General features: G+C 35.2%; 1 protein-coding gene across 1 annotated transcript; it reads right to left on the minus strand.

The window, feature by feature from the left end:
• Window positions 1-102: 102 nt before the first annotated feature.
• On the minus strand, window positions 103-18,578 carry RGS20 (regulator of G protein signaling 20; the record flags this gene model as incomplete). Its single annotated transcript, XM_084229809.1, has 4 exons — window positions 18,428-18,578; window positions 7,725-7,808; window positions 1,203-1,437; window positions 103-291 (listed from the first exon to the last, which is right to left on the minus strand). The coding sequence occupies exons 1-4, from the start codon at window positions 18,571-18,573 to the stop codon at window positions 103-105; spliced, it is 654 nt and encodes a 217-aa protein (XP_084085935.1). The 5' UTR covers window positions 18,574-18,578.
• Window positions 18,579-19,132: the final 554 nt, after the last annotated feature.

The raw sequence follows: 19,132 nt of genomic DNA on the forward strand, positions 1-19,132 counted from the left end.
TTTACTCCAGCAGGAGGTCCCACTATCTCTAAATTCCCTGTACTAGATGTGGTCCTTGAGTTCTTTTATTATTTTATTAATAATAAATATATTTGATACATCCTATGCTTCAGCTGATTTCTCAGATAAGGACTGAAGCAAATCCTTATAGAGAGAAGAGTTCATGAATCGGGGGTATGAGTCTCTGTGCATTAAGGTGTAAATCTGAAGTTGTGCATCATCGAATATGTGTTGGGAAGGTTCCACCATGTTCTTGTTGATGACTTCTCTTACTCGGGAGTCTAAGCTGACCTGTCAACACAAAGAAATGAGTTCTATTAGATTCACTTCTCTTTAGAAATCCATCCCAAGCTCCCATAGATTGTTCTGTCTTTTTTTTTTTTTTTTTTAATCTGTGTGCTTTTATTCTTGGCCCATCTAGTACAAGGTCTAGGTCTTCATCCTATTGTGTTTTTTGTAATTTCCTTTTTATTATCCTTGGTCCATCTACAGCTTCTTCCAGGACCTCTTCTTTATTCCCAGCTCTCCTACTATTGATAGCTCACTCCACCTGCCCCTGTTAGGACACCCCATCAGCTCACCAGGGGCTCCATGTCTGTCTTACCCTGGTGTATGAGGTCCCTGTTGGGAGAGGTCTGTTTTATACATTTTACATTCTTAGTGGCACATGTACAAATGAATGCATGATTTTATAATGAGAACTACAAGGCACCTAATTTTGAGACCAACCTAATATTCTAGATTTTAGATTTGAAGGAACAAAAACTTGCTTGATTTGACTCACCTGGTATCTCTTTAATATGAAAAAAGGATGCCCTGGGAAAACCTCTGTAACATCAATATCATATTAGTGGTGCCATTATTATATAAAATAAAAATACCCATATGAAAGGCTTTGTATAGAATGAAAGAATATATTTTTTTAATAAGAAATGTTTATAGGGTGTAATAATTTTAAACAGTGGTAACATAGAAGTGCATAGACTACCCTTCTGAAGAAACTGATGAGAGGTATGGACACTTTTTATTCCAGGAAGGTGCACAAAAATCTTTAGATTTTCAGAGGCATTGGAACCCATTTGTAGGACCCTGGTCGAAGGGATTTATCTACTATGAATAGTGGGTGGAGTCATGACCAAACACTGAAGGGGTAATTTTACCAATGGCCTTGGGAGAAAATCTTTTGGTGAGTATATACACACCTCTTTAGGAGAAAGAATAGAAATGTAGTCTTCGTATATTATCCTTGCTTTCTCTTCAATAATGTTTTTATTAGCCTCTTTTTTCAGTTCTTCACATGCCATCCAGAAAAGCATATTTTCTTCACTGAATTCTGTTCTGAGGAATTCACGAAAAGTATTCCTTCCTGCTGGGGTGAGCATTAACTTGTCGAATGACAGAGCCCAGGAGTGGACTTCTTCCAGAGTAGGACTTGGGCTTAGCAGAAACCAAAGAAAAGAAGCAAAGGGAATTCTGTTATTGATAATTAATTTGAATTTCATCACTTGAAACATATCTTTTTCCCTCTGAGAATGAAAGTATGCCCTTAAGCTCTTTCGGAAATGGAAAGAGTGTCTCATTTCCTAAGCCAAATTCTTTAGCTAGAATGCATAGCTACTAGAGAAATTCTTACAGACCAATTTGCTAGAACAACTGCTAAGAACATACTTGTTTACATCTAGCCACCTCTTGGCATCACTTAAATTATAAATGTAAAGAAAAATCCTATAACCAAAAAACTCCCCATCACCTGCGACAGAGCTAATCAGAGTTGACCATACTAACTTCCCACAATAGTGGAATATGACAGCAATAGTCAGTGTCTATTTAGTATTTTAGAAAATTCTGCTAAAATTTTAGAGGGAAAAAAAGATGTTATGTAAATGCAAATTATAAAAGGTAACAATGAAATAAACACTTAGGAATTCGCCCTTTACCATACCAGCCAGGAACATACCCTGCATGCCACTTCCATGTTCACCACTCCTAGGAAACTCTATGCTTTATTTGGTTTTGAGAATTTAGTTTGGAGAATTTTATTTAGTTTGGAGAATTTTCTTTTTTAAAAAAAAATTGATGCAGGGCCTCCCCTGGTGGCGCGGCGGTTGAGCGCTGGGCGCGGGTGCTGGCGAGGGTCCCACATGGCGCGACAGACCTCTCCTGCTGCGCCCGCTGTTCCCCTCAGCAGTGTGTTTCATCAGTCTGCCTGTTCTATTCCCTGCTCTGGCTCTGGTGAATTCTCTCACCCTCCTGTGCTTCTGCCTGCACCCAGTGCTTGTATAAATAAATAGATTTTTAAGAAATTGATGCATAATTGTCATATAACATATATTACTTTCAGGTACATGACATGATTCAATATTTGTATACATGATAAAGTGATCACCACACAATCTAGTTAACATCTCTCACCTCATGTTACATTTTTTTTCTTTATTTTTGTTGTGATGAGGACTTTTAAAATTTACTCTCTTAGGTACTTTCAAATATTCAATACAATATTATTTTTCCTTTTTTCCCCCATTACCATGCACAGTTATGGGATTCTTTTTTTTTTTTTTTAATAGAGGCATGCTTTATTTATTTGTTTGCTTGTTTGTTTGTTTTGTTTATACATGCACTGGGTACAGTCAGAAGTGCGGGAGGGTGAGAGAATTCACCAGAGCCAGAGCGGGGAGCAGAGCAGGCAGAAGGACAGAAGTACACTGCTGAGGGGAGCAGCGGGCGGCAGGAGAGGTCTGTGCGCCATGTGGGACCCTTCTCCAGTGGCCAGGGAGCAGCCAGGGATCGAACCGGCGCTGCAGAGGCCACGGGCAGCTTCGCAACCCAGCGCTCAACCGCTGCGCCACCGGGGAGGCCCGGGATTCTTTTTTTAAGATGACAACTTTAAGAGATACTCTCTTAGCAATTTTCAAATTTATAATGCTGTTGTTGACTATTGTAACCATATTGTACAGTACATCTCCATGACTCAAGGTCCATCTGCCTTGTTAAAATTGGCAAGACTTTATAATTTTTTATGGCTGAATAGTATCCTGTGTGTGTGTGTGTGTGTGTGTGTGTATCAATCATATCACCTTTTTTTTACCATTTACCATTGAGGAAAACTTTGGTTGTTTTCATGATACAACTATTGTAAGTAATGTTTTGATAAACATAGGGACTCATATATCTTTTTAAATTAGTGTTTTTGTTTTCTTTGGGTAAAAACTGAGAAGTGGAATTGCTAGATCAAAATTATTTTATTTTTAATTTTTTGAGAAAATGCCATACTGTTTTCTGTAGTGACTGTACCAACTTATATTCCTATCAAATGTGCACAGGGTTCCCTTTTCTTCATATCTTTACCAACACTTGTTATTTCTTACCTTTCTGATAACTGTCATTTAACAGGTATGAGCTGGCATCATAGTTGTGATTTGCATTTTCCTGATGACTAGTGATGTTAAACATCTTTTCACATAAAAACATCTGTTTTTCATTTGTCTTCTTTGGAAAAATGTCTTTTCATATACTCTGCCCATTTTAATCAGATTTTTTGTTCATTTGTTATTGAATTGTATGAGTTCTTTACATATTTTGGATATAAACCCCTTAAAAGATTTCTAAATATTTTTTCCTATTCAGTAGGTTGTTTTTTCATTTTGTTGATGGTTTTCTTTGCCTTTTAGTTTGAGATTGTCCCGCTTGTTTATTTTTGCTTTTGTTACATTTGCTTTTGGAATCAGATCCAAAAAATGACCAAGACCATGTCAAGGAGTTTACCACATATATTTTCTTCTAGGAGTTTTATGGTGTCAGGTCTTGCATTCACTTCTTTAATCCATATTGTTATTTTTGTGTATGGTGTAAGACAATGTTAACTTCCTTCTTTTGCTTATGAAAGTCCAGTTTTCCCCACACCATTTATGGAAAAGGCTATCTTTTATGGGGTTTCCTTTAGAGTCTCTATTCCGTTCTGTTGATCTGTGCCTGTTTTTATGCCAGTACAATACTGTTTTGACTACTATGGCATTGTAACATAGTTTGAAAGCAGGAAGTATACCTCCAGCTTTGGTCTTTCTCATGATTGGTTCAGCTATTTGGGGGTCTTTTGTGGTTCCACATACATTTTAGGATTGCTCTATTTCTTTGGAAAACACCACTGGGATTTTGATAAGGATTGAATGGAATCTAAAGATTGCTTTGGGTAGTATGGGTATTTCCACAATATTAATTCTTCAGTCCTTGAGTACAGTATATATTTTCATTTATTGCTGACATCTATCAGAAAGAAGGGGAGGCAAGAAAGGATTCTCCCCAGAGTTGTCAGAGAGCATGACCATGATAACGCTTTGGACTTCTAGTCTCAATAAAGGTGTTGATTTTTGGCCTCCAAAAATATTAAAAAGTTGGGCTGCCACAGTAGCACAGTGTGTTGAGCGCAGCGCTGTGAGGCTGTCTGCAGCCTCTGAGGCACGGGTTTGATTCCCGGCTGGTCAGGGAGATACCCACATGGCGTGGTAGATTTCTCCTGTCCCAACTGCTGCTCTCCTCAGCAGTGCTTTCGGTCTGTCTGCCTGTTCTGTTCCCCACTCTGTCTCTGGTGAATCCTCTCACCCTCCTGAGCCTCTCGCCTAAACCCCAGCTATTGTATAAATAAAAAAAAAATGTTAAGAAAAAATAATACAGACTATTTTCCTGGTTCCTCTTTCAGAATGAGGCAAAAGTTGCTCTTTATGTTAAACAACGCATGTACATTTGCCCAAATTTTCTCCCACAATGGCAAGTTTTAAAACTATAGTACAATTTGTCACTATCCTCCTGGACATTTTCGATAGTTGAACTCTGCATACTGACTTTTGTGAGTTCATCTTTTTAATTGTTTTAAATATTTCAGGACCCAATACTTATTATGATAGATAATTCTATTATTTGAAGTCCTTTGGGATCTAAATCTGAATGTTGTTTCTACTGGATCTCATTTGTGGTGGGCTGATTCTTTTTAGTTTCATAATTTTAGTTGGTCTTAATCCTTGGCAATGTTTTCTTTTCTCAAGAAAATATGTGTATTTTCTTCTTCTGAGATCTGATAGGTACCAGGACCACTTCTGCTGCTTTCAGGAATCAGGGCTTAATCTTGGAATCTCAGTTTCAACACTCCTGCCCTCACCTCCTGTCAGCCTCCAGCAATGATGCCATGAGAAGAGAAAAACCCTTCTTTCCTGTACTTAGCAGTCACTCTTTGAAGTTTTGCTTATTTTTATATGGCTTTATTTGTAATGTGCTTTGTCATTTTCCTTACTTTCTGTAAGCCCTGAAATACAAAAATTTCAGATTTATGCAAAATCTGTTGTTCAGTCTTAGGAAGGACCTCAGAGTTTCTATTCTCACACTGCCAAAACCCCCCTACTTAGTTTTTTTTTTTTTAATTTTTTTTTAAGATTTATTTATTTATTTATACAAGCACTGGGTACAGTCAGAAGTGTGGGAGGGCAAGAGAATGCACCAGAGCCAGAGCGGGGAGAAGAACAGGCAGAAGGACCTAAATACACTGCTGAGGGGAACAGCGGGCGCAGCAGGAGAGGTCTGCGCGCCATGTGGGACCCTCGCCGGCGGCCGGGGATCGAACCGGCGCTGCAGAGGCTGCGGACAGCCTCGCAACCCAGTGCTCAACCACTGCGCCACCAGGGGAGGCCCCCCCTACTTAGTTTTGATGTACAGAATTTTATATGCCATTAATATCCTAATTATGCAGGTCATAGGAGAATACTCTTTCACCTACAAAGGTCCAAAATGTAAATTCTATTTTTGAAATCATAACTTGAAGACGAGTTACAGTTGACCCAGCAATGAAACATAAATAAAAAGCTCAAGACCAGAGAAAGTAGGTTATAGGAAGAGAGTAGTCAGCCAAGAAAATAAACACAGATGTCTAAGTAATAGTTTTAAGTTTAGCTTCAAAATGAGATTCAGTGTATGTACATAGAGCTTATCTCAGTGTGTTTATACAGACCAGAATATGTAACACACGGGAAATTTCTTTGAGAATATATTTAAAAATTTTTGGTGGCAGTTCTAACTGGAGATTGAAACAAAGTCTGGAATAAGAGAAGGACTAAGCTTTTACTATAAATTTGTGTGTTGGTTGACTTTTATTTATAATAGTTGGCATCTGAACTTTTCATCATCAAAATAGTATCCCATATGAAAACAAAGTATCTACCATAATTTGGAAATTTGGTTTTGAAAGAAAACAGGTTTAAAAAACTATTTAAAAGATAATCTAAAAACAATAAAGCCACCATGTAAAAGTCTTGGGCTATTTTTAGAAAGGTTACTTAAATTGATGAGGCTTATTTAAGGTATGTTAAATTAATCTCTCAAATACAAGGATTCAAAAGATATCATTTCACTCCTGTCAATTTAAGAAATTCTTATGAGCAAATTATTTTGAAAAAATTAATCAGTAGTGTATTTTTTGAAAAAATGAGTATATACTTTCCATAATACTGAATAATATAAAAATGAAGAAAGCACAATTAATACAGGAAGAAAGGAAATAATAATTAGGGGGTATTACAAACAATCAAAGAATATGCTATAAAATTAGATATATTGCTAATCATCAAAACAACTGACCCAATATAATTAGATTCTAATTCATGACCCAATATAATTAGATTCTAATTCATGATAAAGATTCAAATGGAACCAAATGAGCAAAATACAATATAATATTAATTGGGGGAGGTAAATAAAATATTAATAAAAATTAAAGACAAATACGCAAAGATATAGGAGGCTAGTGCTAATAATATATCAATATCTAATTAAAATTGGAAACCAATGTCATCAAAATAAAGTTTTATATTATTATTTAAATATGATTGAGAGAAAATAATGTTTAACATGTGCTGGATGCTTGCCTTTTGCCCAATTCTATTCTCAGTGCTTTCCTTACTCAATGGGAAGAACCAGGACTACATGTAGGCACCCTGGTTCTAGATATAGTCATCTTCAAGTTTTGTATTACAGTATACTGGGATATGTAATTAAAGCTGTTTTTAACAAACTCATAAATTGCAAAAATTCTGAAAAATCTTGATAAAGCTATTAAGATAGAGAATAAATAAAAATATTTAAATAAACTTATGGGCCACTTGTTATTTTCTCCTCAACAGTAAGGAATTCTAATACAAGACCTATTTTATCAATGCTTTTTGGACATTGTCTAATATATGCAATTACATAGTCATAATGCCAAGAAAAGGTAAAGGAATAGTTGAATGAAAGTAAATTAATTGATAAGGAAAAAGTTTTATAATTTGGTAATATGAAAAGTAATTGGGTATTTTTTCCTGACATACTTAAAAAATAATACATTAACTAAAGTATAAATATACACTTAAGAAAAAATGGACTTTTAAAATACTCCTGTAAACTAATGTTTCATTATGAACTTTTATTTTTAAAAGTATGTCATATAAATATAAAATAAATTCATATATTTTTCAAGGAACAGCAATTTATATTTGTGATCAGCAGTGGTTACATTAATAAAGGAACTGATTTTTCTGTCATACAATGAAAGAATTGCAGAGTAAAGATGTGGTGTCATATTTTGATTTGATAATATTAAACTGCATTTGAGGAGTTGTTTTGCTGAAACATATAATGCAACAAAAATTTAATAAGACATGTATTTCTGTCAATTTATTAAATAAATCAATGTGAGATTTCACCTTTCTTCACAGGTCGGAAGGTCTTCCCTTCTGAGCTCTTGGGACGCTCTCCTGGGTATCTGTTCTTGGTTTCTAACAGTGAGGCTTTCAAAACAAGACAGTAATTCATCAGTTAAGATCATTCTGTATCAAGCAAAATTTTTTTCACAAATATTTTAGACTTCAGATCACCAAATAGAATTTTTTCTCTCTTGTTGAAGATAAATGATCCCAATTAGTTTCTTAAGAAAACCAAAAATTAAAAAACAAACATGACAATAAAATATTTGCAAAATAATTTTAACATTGAGGTCTATACTTTTTGATGGAGAGTTAAATTTATTATTCAATCACGTTTTAATAAAAATTACATTTCCATAAAATAAATTTATTAGACAGTAGTAATAAAGTAGATTATTAGGAATGTTTTGGGTATCCACTTCATTTCCCGCATCTTGAAAAAAAATTATGTTTTCCAGACTTTATTTCCAGTCAAAATGGAGGCTTTATATATTGAGAGGCACACATAAAAATCTATTAAAGAAAACCAGCTAAATCCAGATTCACAACTGTATCTTTGAAGACAGTTTTAGGTTTTGCCAATGTATGCCAAATATTGTTTTGATTGTAAATGGAGTTTTCATTTCCATCTCACTTCTAACTAGTTACTGTTTGTACATATGAATGCTATTACTTTCTTAACAACTCTGAACTATTATTTATCTACTATAAAGTTAAAGTATACATTTCAGAGGTCTTTGGCATAATCACAAGATTATACGACTGTCACTTCTATTTCAGAGTATTTTCATCACACCCTGCACATATGCCCCATATCTGTCAGCAGACACTCCTCATCCTCCTATCTCTACTTCCACCAGTCCTAGACATACACTAATTTACTTCCTATCTCTATATATTTGCTTATTCTAAATCATACGATATTTAGTTTTCATGTGGTGTAGTGTGCATTTTAAAAAATGTTATTTATTTTCATTAAGGAACCATTGGTTTACAATGCTGTATTTGATTCAGAGGTATAGGCTCACAACTCTTCAGATGTGTGTCACCACATCTCACCCACCACCCATAATCCTCGGCCATAGTCCATTTGGTCCACTTCTGCTTTTGGACCTACCTTGACCATGCCCTCTCATAGCCTCAAATCTATAGTCAATTTCTAGGTTTTGTGTTGTTCAGTTTTGTCGGTTTCTTTGTTTTGTTTCTCTATATTCCATGCATGACTGAAATCATCAGGTATTTGTCTTTCTCTCTCTGACTTATTTTGCTTAGCATAATATGCTCCAGTTCCATCCAAGTTGTCACAAATGGCAACATTTTATTATTTTATGGCTGGATAATAGTATTCTATTCTGTATCCACCACATCTTCTTTATCCACTCATATGTTGTTGCATACTCAACTTGTTGCCATAGCTTAGCCATTGTAAATAGACTGAACACTGGAGTACATATATCCCTTTGATTCCATGTTTTTTCTGTTCTTTGGGAAGATACCTAGGAGTGGAATTCCTGGATCATCGGGCAGATATATTTTTAATGTTTTTAGAAATTTCCAAACTGTTTTTCATAAGGACTGGAACAATCTACATTCCCATCAACAGTAAATGAGGATTTGTTTTTTCCCACACTCTGGACAACACTTGTTGTTTCCGGTCTTTTTGATATGGGTTCTTTGCAAAGCAGTGAGGTGATTATCTCATTGTGATTTTGATTTGCATTTCTCTGATTCTGTGACTAGTGATGATGGACATTTTTTCATGTGTCTGTTGGCCATCTGTATGTCTTCTTTGGAGAAATATCTATTTAGCACTTCTGCTCATATTTTGATTGGGAAGATATATGATGTTCAAATATTTTCTCCCATCGGGGTAGGGTTTTTTCATTTTAGTGATAATTTCTTTCACTGTGCAGAAGGTTTTTAGTTTGATGTAATCCCATTTATTTTTGCTTTTTTTTCCTTTGCTGTTGAAGTCTAGTCCCCCCAAACAGTCCTGAAACCAATGTCAGGGAATGTTTTACATATGTTTCTATGTATTCTATGGTTTCTGGTCTTACATCCATGTCTTACATTCAATTTGAATCAATTTTTGTATATGGTGTGAGAATAATGGTCTAGTTTCATTCTTTTGCATAGGCCTGTCCAATTTTCCCAACATCATTTGTTGAAGAGACTTCCCTTTCTCTTGGAGCTTTTGTCATAGATTAACTGTCCATGTAAGTGTGGGTTTATTTCTGGGCGCTCAATTACATCCATTGGTTTATGTTTATTTTTTATTCCAATACCATATTGTTTTGTAGTTTAGTCTGAAGCCTGTAAATATAATACTTCTTTTTCATCAGGATTGTTTTAGCTCTTTAGTATTGTTTATGGTTTCATATAAATTTCAGTAATGTTTGTTCTATTTCTGTGTGAAGATTGTAATAAACTTTGAAAAAGATTGCATTGACTGCATATTTTGGGGGGTAAGATTGTCTCTTTAACAATTTTAATTCTTCCAATCCCTGAGGAGGGGATATCTTTTCATTCCCATGTGTCTTGTATTTCTTTTAATTAAGAGTTACAGTTTTCATTTTACAGGTCATTCACTTCTTTTGTTAAGTCTTCTTCTAGTTATTTAATTTTGGGAACAAAACTGATTTTTGTATATTGATTTTGTAGCCTATGATTTCACTGTACTGACTTATTGTTTCTAATCATTTTTTTTTTGTGTGTGTGTGCAGTCTTTAGGGTCTTCTATGTATATTTTATGCCATCTGCTAACAATGCTAGTTTCACTACTTTCCCAATTTGGATTCTTTTCATAACTTTTTCTTGACTAATCACTTTAGGTAAGATTATCTTGAATACTAGTGGTGAAAGTGAGCATCCTTGTCTTATACTTAATCTTACAGGAAAAGCTTTCCATTTCTCATCATTGAGTATGATATGTTAGCTGTGATTCCCCCTCCCCCCCCATATATGGCCTTTACTATGTTGAGGCATTTTCCTTCTAGTTCCATATATTGAGAGTTTTTTGTCATAAATGGATGTTGAATCTTAACCTAAAACTTTCTCTCCATCTATTAATAATGACGTTTGTCTTTCCTTTTACTGATGTAGAAATTACATTGATTGGTTTGTGGATATTGAACCATCATTATGTCTCTGGAATAAATCCCAGGGTTTTATGATCATTATGATCATCATGTATGATCCTTTTAATGTTTTGTTGAACTCAGTTTGCTAAGATTTTATTGAAGATTTTTGCATGTGTGTTCATTGGGGATATTGGTTTGTATTTTTTCTCATTTTTGAGATGTCCTTTTCTGCTTTTTATACCGGTTTTTGCTGGCTTTACAAATCATGCTTGGAAGCATTCCTTCTTTCTCAGTTTTTGGAAAAGTTTGAGAAAGGTAAGTATTTGTACATTTTTGAAGGATTGGTAGGACTAACTAGTGGAACAATCTGGTTCTAGGCTTTGATTTTTGGGAAACTTTTGATTATTGTTTCAGTTTCCTTTTTTATAATTGGTCTGTTCAGATTTTTAATTCTACCTGATTCAGTCTTGGAAGGTTGGATGCTTCTAAGAATTTGTTTCTTGACCTATGGTATCTCTTTGATCTCTGTTTTTTTCCTGAGATGTCTGTTGTAACTTCCCTTTCATTTTTATTTCTGTTTATTAGTGTTGGCTCCCTCTTTTTCTTTGTGAGCCAGCTAGAGTTTTGTCTATTTTCTTTATTTTTCAAAGAAGCTTTTGGTTTCATTGGTCTTTTGAACCCTTGTTTTGATTTGTATTTCATTTATTTCTGCTGTGATTTTTTATTATTCCATCCTTCTGTTTGGTTTCATTTTGTTTGTTGTTTTCTAGTTGAGGCTAAGATTAGATTATTTATTTGAAATTTTTCTTGTTTCTTGATGTGAGCCTGTATTACTGTATATTTCCCTCTTAGTCCTGTTTTTGCTGCCTCCTCTGGGTCTAGTAGCTTATGTCTTCATTTTTATTTGTCTCCACATATTTTTAATTTCTCCTTTGATTTCCTTATTCATCCAATAGTCATTCAGTAGTATGTTTTTTTGGTCTCTACATACTTCATTTAGATAGGAGAACTTTCAACATTTCTTATAGGGGAAGCTTAGTGTTTGCAAACTCCTTATGCTTTTATTTGTCTGGGAAGGTCTTTATTTTTCCCTCATTTTGCAAGAGATTCATGCATAATATAGTAGTCTTGGCTGACAGTTTCTATCTTTAAGTATTTTGAATAGTCATTCTATTTTCTCCTTGTCTGTAGGTTTGGAAGCCTGATGGATGAGACTAGAAAACTTTAATAGATTGCCTTTTCCACCCTTGTCACCTTTGTTTTTTAATTTTTTTAAAGATTTATTTATGTATGCATACAAGATCTGGGGTACAGGCCAGAGGTGGGGGGGATGAGAGGATTCACCAGAGAGAGTGGGGAACAGAACAGGCAGATTGACTGAAATATACTGCTGAGGGGAGCAACGGGCAAGTCAGGAGAGGTCTGCTGTGCCATGTGAGTAGCTCCCTGGCCAGGGATTGAACTCATTCTGCCATGGTTGCAGATAGCTTCATAGGTTGCATCTTAACCCCCTGCACCACCAGGGAAGCCCCTAGTCACCTTTAATATTCTTTCTTTGTCTTGAAATCTTGGTAGTTTTACTAAAATGCATCTTGGTGTAGGTCTCATCACATTTAGATAAACAGGTGTTCTTTTAGTTTCATGGACTTATATATTCAATTCTTTCCCCAGGTTTGGGAAGTTTTCCACTATTTTTTTTTTTTTAATACACCTTCTGTTCGCTCTTCTCTATCTTCTTCTTCTGGGATGCCCATTATCCTTATGTTGGCTTTCTTAATGGAGTCAGATTGTTCTTGAAGTGTTTCATCTCTTCCCACCCCTCTTTCCTATTTCTCTTTCTTCTTCTACCTGGGTTGTCTGTGCATTACCTTCTAGGTCAATAATTTGATTCTCCATTTGGTCTTCCATAGCATTCTCTAGAGTTTTTAAAAATCTTGTCTGTTGAGCTTTTTACATCCTGAAAAATCTTTTATTTTCAGCTTCAATTTCTATTTTCTGTACATTAATTTGGATTTCATTATTAATTTGCTTTTCTGAATTTTGTCATATTTCTTTAAGTATCTTTTCTGAGTACTCTTATATTACTCTCATTTGTTTTTCTGTCTCTTCTTCCATTTCTGACTTTCTGTACTATGGTAATTTTAACTCTTTGATGGAAAGATAAGATCTTCCATATATTTGTGGTTAGTTGGAATCTGGAGAGTCATTCTTCCCTTGTGATATCAAATTCCCCTCAGGTTTCAAGGGCCTATGTGTTGTATTTTTTTCCTTTTATCTGCCCATTTTACTGCTTCAGCTTTTTCTTTATATATGTAAAGTCTCCATAGCAGTAACTTAGAAATTTGAAGTACTTCCACTTTTCCAGCAGGTACATGGTTTTATATTTAAGTTTTTTTTTAGACCTTACTAGATTCTGTAGGTCTAGATAACTTAACTTGTAGCAGGATATCTTATCTTGTAGCTGCTAAACAGAGGGTGGGGGAGGGGGTCCAGCTACTGGTGTTAATGTGCTGGTGTGTGGGGAGGCTGGCTTCTATTTGTGGCACCATCAATTTCCCTCCTTTCTGATGTTTCAGATCAAGACTCTCCAGTTTGCATGTTATCAGAGTGCCTCATGAGGTCATTAGAGGGGTTGGAGAGGAGAAAAACTGTTGAGCTCACTGTTCTTGTTCTTTTCTCTAGCAATCCAGCCTTCGAGGAGCAAATCAGCAACTCTGCACATTGCCCCTCAGTCAAGGGGGTGTGCCTCCCACACTATTTGGGTTTCCCTTCCCTATGATCCCTGACTGAGCAACAGCAGTGTGTACCATAGCCTCCCATCCTGGACTACAACCTCCAGGCATTTCTCCCCACCCACCTCTTTTTCAATGAAGCATGAATAACCTCCATGTGCCTTCTGGTACAGTATGTGCTGGTCATTGATAACCAAGAAGTGTTCCAGCTTTACCCCAAGCCATGGTATTCTCTGGGTGTAGTGTTCCTCTAGTTAATTTTTAGATAATTCTCTCCTGAGCAAAGCAAGGAACTACTTCTTATGTCATTTTGGTTTTGATTGAATATAATGTTTTTTAAGGGTCATCCATATTGTGACATACTTCATTCTTTTATGTGGCTGAATAATATTTTCTTCTAAGGCTATACCACAATTTGTTATTAATTCACAATCAATGATGAATATTTAGGTTATTTGCACTTTTGGCTTTTATAATGGCATCTTTCTGTACTTCATTCTTTTATGTGGCTAAGTGATATTTTCTTCTATGGCTATACCATAATTTGTTATTAATTCATCATCAACTGATGAACATTTAGGTTATTTGCACTTTTGACTTTTGTGAACAATTTGACTCTGAAAACATATACAAGTTTTTGTGTAGATATCTGTTTTTATTTTTCTTGGTTTTCTTTTGCTTGGCAATTGTTTTTGACATTTTGAAGAAATTTCAAAGCAACTTGTATCACTTTGCATTTCCACCCACAATGTTTGAGAGGCCTAATTTCTGTACATCCTTGCCAGCATTTATTATTGTTTATCTTCTCTATTCTAGACATTTAAGCAGGTAAAAGTGCTATCTTGTTGTAGTTTTGGATTTGAATTTTGCTAATGACGTTGAGCATCTTCATGTAATTATTAGTTATTTGTATATTTTCTTTGTAGATATGTATATTCTGATACTTTGCCCATTTTAAAATTGGTTTGTCCTTTATTTGTTAATTGTAAGAGTTATTTGCATACTGAAGGCTATTATTTTTATGCTAATTTTATCCTGTCTCCTCACTGAATTTTTTTGTCTTTACCAATTTTAGCAAAAGTTTTCTTGGGGCTTCCAAGTAAATGCTCATAAAATCTGCCAGCAAAGAAGATTTTACCTCTTTTCTAATTCTTGCCCTGAAATTGTCTTCTCATATTTGATTGTATTATTTGATACCTAAAATACAAGGTTAAATAGTAGTGGACATCCTTGCCTTGTTCTTGGTTTTAGCAGGAATGCTATCAGCTTCCCATTAATATCAAAATTATGATCTTATTGTTCATTTGAGTATGCTTTCTCTTACTATTGCCACAATATTGTCTTTTCTACTCCTTTTATTATCTTTCCTTAAGATCTTTTACTTCATTTTATAAAACTCTTTCATTTTATTTTGAGTACATCTGCTTTATGAATCTCCAGTAATTTTCTCTCTGTGTGTGTAGCTCTATTTTTCTTTAAATGCAAAGTCATTAGAAATGCAGGAAGTCTTTTGACTTTGTACTTCCATGATGCCAAGGCTAAAAAGTTTCAGTAAATACTGTTTTCTTAAAATAGAAACACAAACAAAATCAAAAACAAATGTGAGAGGCCTCTCTGTAGGAGCATTAACACTGCCTGACTTCCTAGGCTTCTTTTGTAAGCAATAATACATTCCTACACAGTGGGTATGAAAGCAAAGAGGAAAAAAAAAGGATGACTCTGACACAATTCCTGAGAGAACTGGAAGTTATATTGCAAACTAAATTATGCCAAATTCGTTTAAGCCTTGATATTTTTCCCAAGTCTCTTTTTTTTTTAAAGTAGGGATATTTCTTAAGGAGATAACGTGTTCTTTAAAAAGCGAAGAATATATTTTGTATCAAAATTTTAACCTGAATTTACTGTTATCATTATGGTCCAACAAGAAAATCTTAATATAAACTAAAATGCTTGGTCAGCATGTTGTATAACTTTTTAGTGAAAGAAGACAAAGACCCATGGTTAGATATATTTTGGTAAACTTATGAGTTATAAAGAGGAAAAAATTCTTCAATATTCTAGAAAGAAAACCAATTTATTTTTAAGAGACCAAGAAACTTTATGACATCTGGTCATAAGAACCTGAGGCAGAATTTTTAGAAAGGTAATACAATTGTTTAGAATACATATTACTATTTACCTTTCTTTAAAAGTGTCTAAGTATTAACATGGATAAATCTCAAAAGTATGTTTAACATTTGAGTTCATATTGAGAATGGGAAAAAAATCAAGGAAATTTTATACTAAAATAACTGAGGTTTTCTGTGTACTTTTCCCCCATCCTATTTTCTTCTCTCTCTACTCCAGAGATAATCACCATTCTTAATTTTTTATTTATTATTACTATTCATAGGTTTCTCTCTCTTCTCATATATGCATGTATGTAGGTATGTATGTTTATCTGTGTTCACACACAACTACACAAACACATTTTCAAACGATAGGTATTATATGCATTGTTCTACACTTTTCTCCTCCCACCCTCAGTACATGTTCAAATGTTGTATGGTATTGCATTGTATAACTGTATCACAATGTATTTATACAGTCTCCTGTTCATGAACTTCAGGAACATTTTCCATATTTCTCAATCAGATGAATATTGCATTGTATTCTCTCATACATGTTTCCTTTTTCATATATGTGAGATGTTTTCCTAGGATGAGGTCTTATATTTAGATCCTTGTTTGTAGACACACAAGTGGATTATACTTTATGTTTCATTTCATTTGCTTTCTTTTCTTTTGATCATTTGAAACTGATCTTATATTTAGGAATTGATTTTTACATATGGGAAATCTATTTTTGTGGATTTGGATACCAGGTAGGGTTAATGAGCCAATGTGTAAGTCAAAGAAAGTCCCAGGAAACTTGAATAAGTTTTTCACTCTAATACCAAATATCCTGGTATTTAGAGACTAGTTCATTTTCTCTTTTGCTGATGACATCTTGGCAAATACTTGTAAAGTTTTCTGAATTTCTTTTATTGTGTTCTGCTGATATGGAAATTATTCATTGTATTTCCAGACTCATCCTGAATACCATTAATTTTAAAATAAAATGTTCTTATAATTTTTTTCAAAGAAAGTCTGAAGTTATTTGATTTGTCTATCATTAACATGGGATTTTTTGTTGAAGACTTTAGAGATACACTTTTTAACACAAAAGTAAATATAGTGTTTTCTAGCTATTTTTGAGCCTTCTTCTATCTATTATCATTCATTATTGTTATTTATTTCCCATAATGCCTTCTGGGTTCACTTTTTTGCCCCTGAATGAAGTTTTCCTTAGTTTCATAGGGAGAGTCTGAAGGCAGTTAATTCTCTTGACTGTTGTATGTCTGAAAATGTCTTATTTTGGGCCTCCCCAGTGTTGCAGCGGGTTGAGCACCGCACTGTGGAGCTGTCTACAGCCTCTGCAGTGAGGGTTCAATCCCGGCCAGCTGAGGAGGATCCCGCATGGCGCAGCAGACCTCTTCTGTTGCGCCTGCTGCTCCCCTAAGCAGTGTATTTCGGTCGTCTGCCTGTTCTGCTCCTCACTCTGTCTCTGGTGAATCCTCTCACCCTCCTGCGCCTCTGGCCTGTACCCCAGCTCTTGTATAAAAAAAAAAATCTTAAAAAAAAAAAGAAAATGTCTTATTTTAACCATGCTATTGAATTATAGTTTGACTAAGTGTTCATTCATTTTTCTTTGGTATTTTGAAGACATGTTCTATTGTCTTTTATATACACAGATAATACCACATAAGTATTGGCTATGATGATGATGTCTAATTATATATTTATATTTTATTCACCCAAGTTGGTACAAATAGGAAGACCTGCTCTGGGGCCTGTTGCCACTTGCTACCCTTATACCATTAGTCCCATGTGGTTTAGGCCACATTTTCAGCCTTGTGTGTCTCCCAAGGCAGCAGAAAAGGGAATGTGGACAGGGTAAATATCACCTATGACTCTCACTCACATAGGGGCATCCTTCCACATTGCTCAGAAAATCTTCTCTAATCATCTCATTGAGCAAGATTAACAAAATAAAAAGTGGAGGAGGGGACTGGAAAGTGGTTTCTTTGCTATTGGTAGGTATCCTTACTGTCTAGGTAGGTCCTAGATCCCCATGTGTTTAGGCTGTACCAACATATCCCTCTCCTCAGTTTCCTGCCAAGTCTTCTAGATTCCCACCTAGGGTTGAATCTTGCCTTGAATGCCAGACTTCTTAGCTCCCCCAAATTCCCAACTGATATCTAGGCTCTGTCTCCATTGGATAGACCTTGTAGTATCATGATTCCATCAGTCTTTGCAGTCTCCTTGCTGGGTCCCAGAGACCAGATTTCAACATCTTGGAAATTAACGCTAGTTCAATCAAGCAACAGCACACTTAACTTTCCTAGAGACATTTCAGTTTCAATCTCTAACTCACACCATCCCCTCAATTTTAATGTTTCTTTGTTCATGGTCTTGATTAGTTCTAATATCAGTTTTTTTTTCTTTTTCTAAGCAATGATTGTATATATTCCTCTACCTACATGTTAGTCTGTATTTTCAGATTTTTCTCTCTGTTAAGAATGTATTTTTATATTTCCTTTGTTAAAAAACAAAATTAGTAAAGCAGAAGCACAAGGTAAGACCCAGAATCTCTCCACTTGATAGCCTTTATCTTTATGACCCATCTTAAATTCTCAGTCCTCCACAAACACTTTATTACCATCTAGACTATGTTGAGTTTACTCCTTTGTAAATATCGAGGCATTGCTTCTGCCCTGATATTAATATTTGACCATCATTTGACTTAGATTGTTTTTTAGTAATTTAACATACATTAGCACATTAGTAAAGAACTCCAAACCAAATCTTACCAAGAGCAGCTACAGCAGCAACACCAGCAGAAGCAGCATGCATTGGATCCTCGGTTCCCTACTCCTTGCTGCCCGGGTGTGGAGCCTGATGTCTCCTGAGCTGCAGACATCTGGGGCTTCTGCATCTCCATGTGTTCTGATCCCATTGGCTGCAACAACAGTGAAAGTAAAAGGAGGATCAGGGCGGGGTGCAGTTACTGCCTCAGAGGCCCAGATATTCTGTTGCTTTATCATTGAGAAGATGCAGTTTGACTATATCCAGGTCATTTCTGTGAATTCTGATAAAAGTTGGAATCTTAGACTCCATTAACTTATGAAACATTTAATTTAATATCTAGTCTCTACCAAGCACTGTGATAAATTCTAAGGATAAATAGTTTAGTAAAGGAGACAAGCACTGACATCACATTTATTGAATACATTGCAGAAAGGGCCACAAGAGGGACATTTCCCTCTGGGATGAATCAACACTTATAGGTGACAGCTGATTTATGATTGCCTACGAGGCCAGTCACAGACAAGGAAGGAAGGCAAGTCAAAAGGTGAGGCACACTAACATAGCAGTATGAGGAACCATCAGAAGAGAGGATGGAATTCTGGAAGGCCACTCTTTTCGTAGTGGTTATGAATTAGGAAACTTACCCCCTATAATTGGCCGACTCCAGTCTTCACCAGCTATGAATCCTTGAAGAAGTTAACCAACTC

The sequence above is a fragment of the Talpa europaea genome (genome assembly GCF_964194135.1).
Source record: "Talpa europaea genome assembly, chromosome: 3".
NCBI lineage: Eukaryota > Metazoa > Chordata > Mammalia > Eulipotyphla > Talpidae > Talpa > Talpa europaea.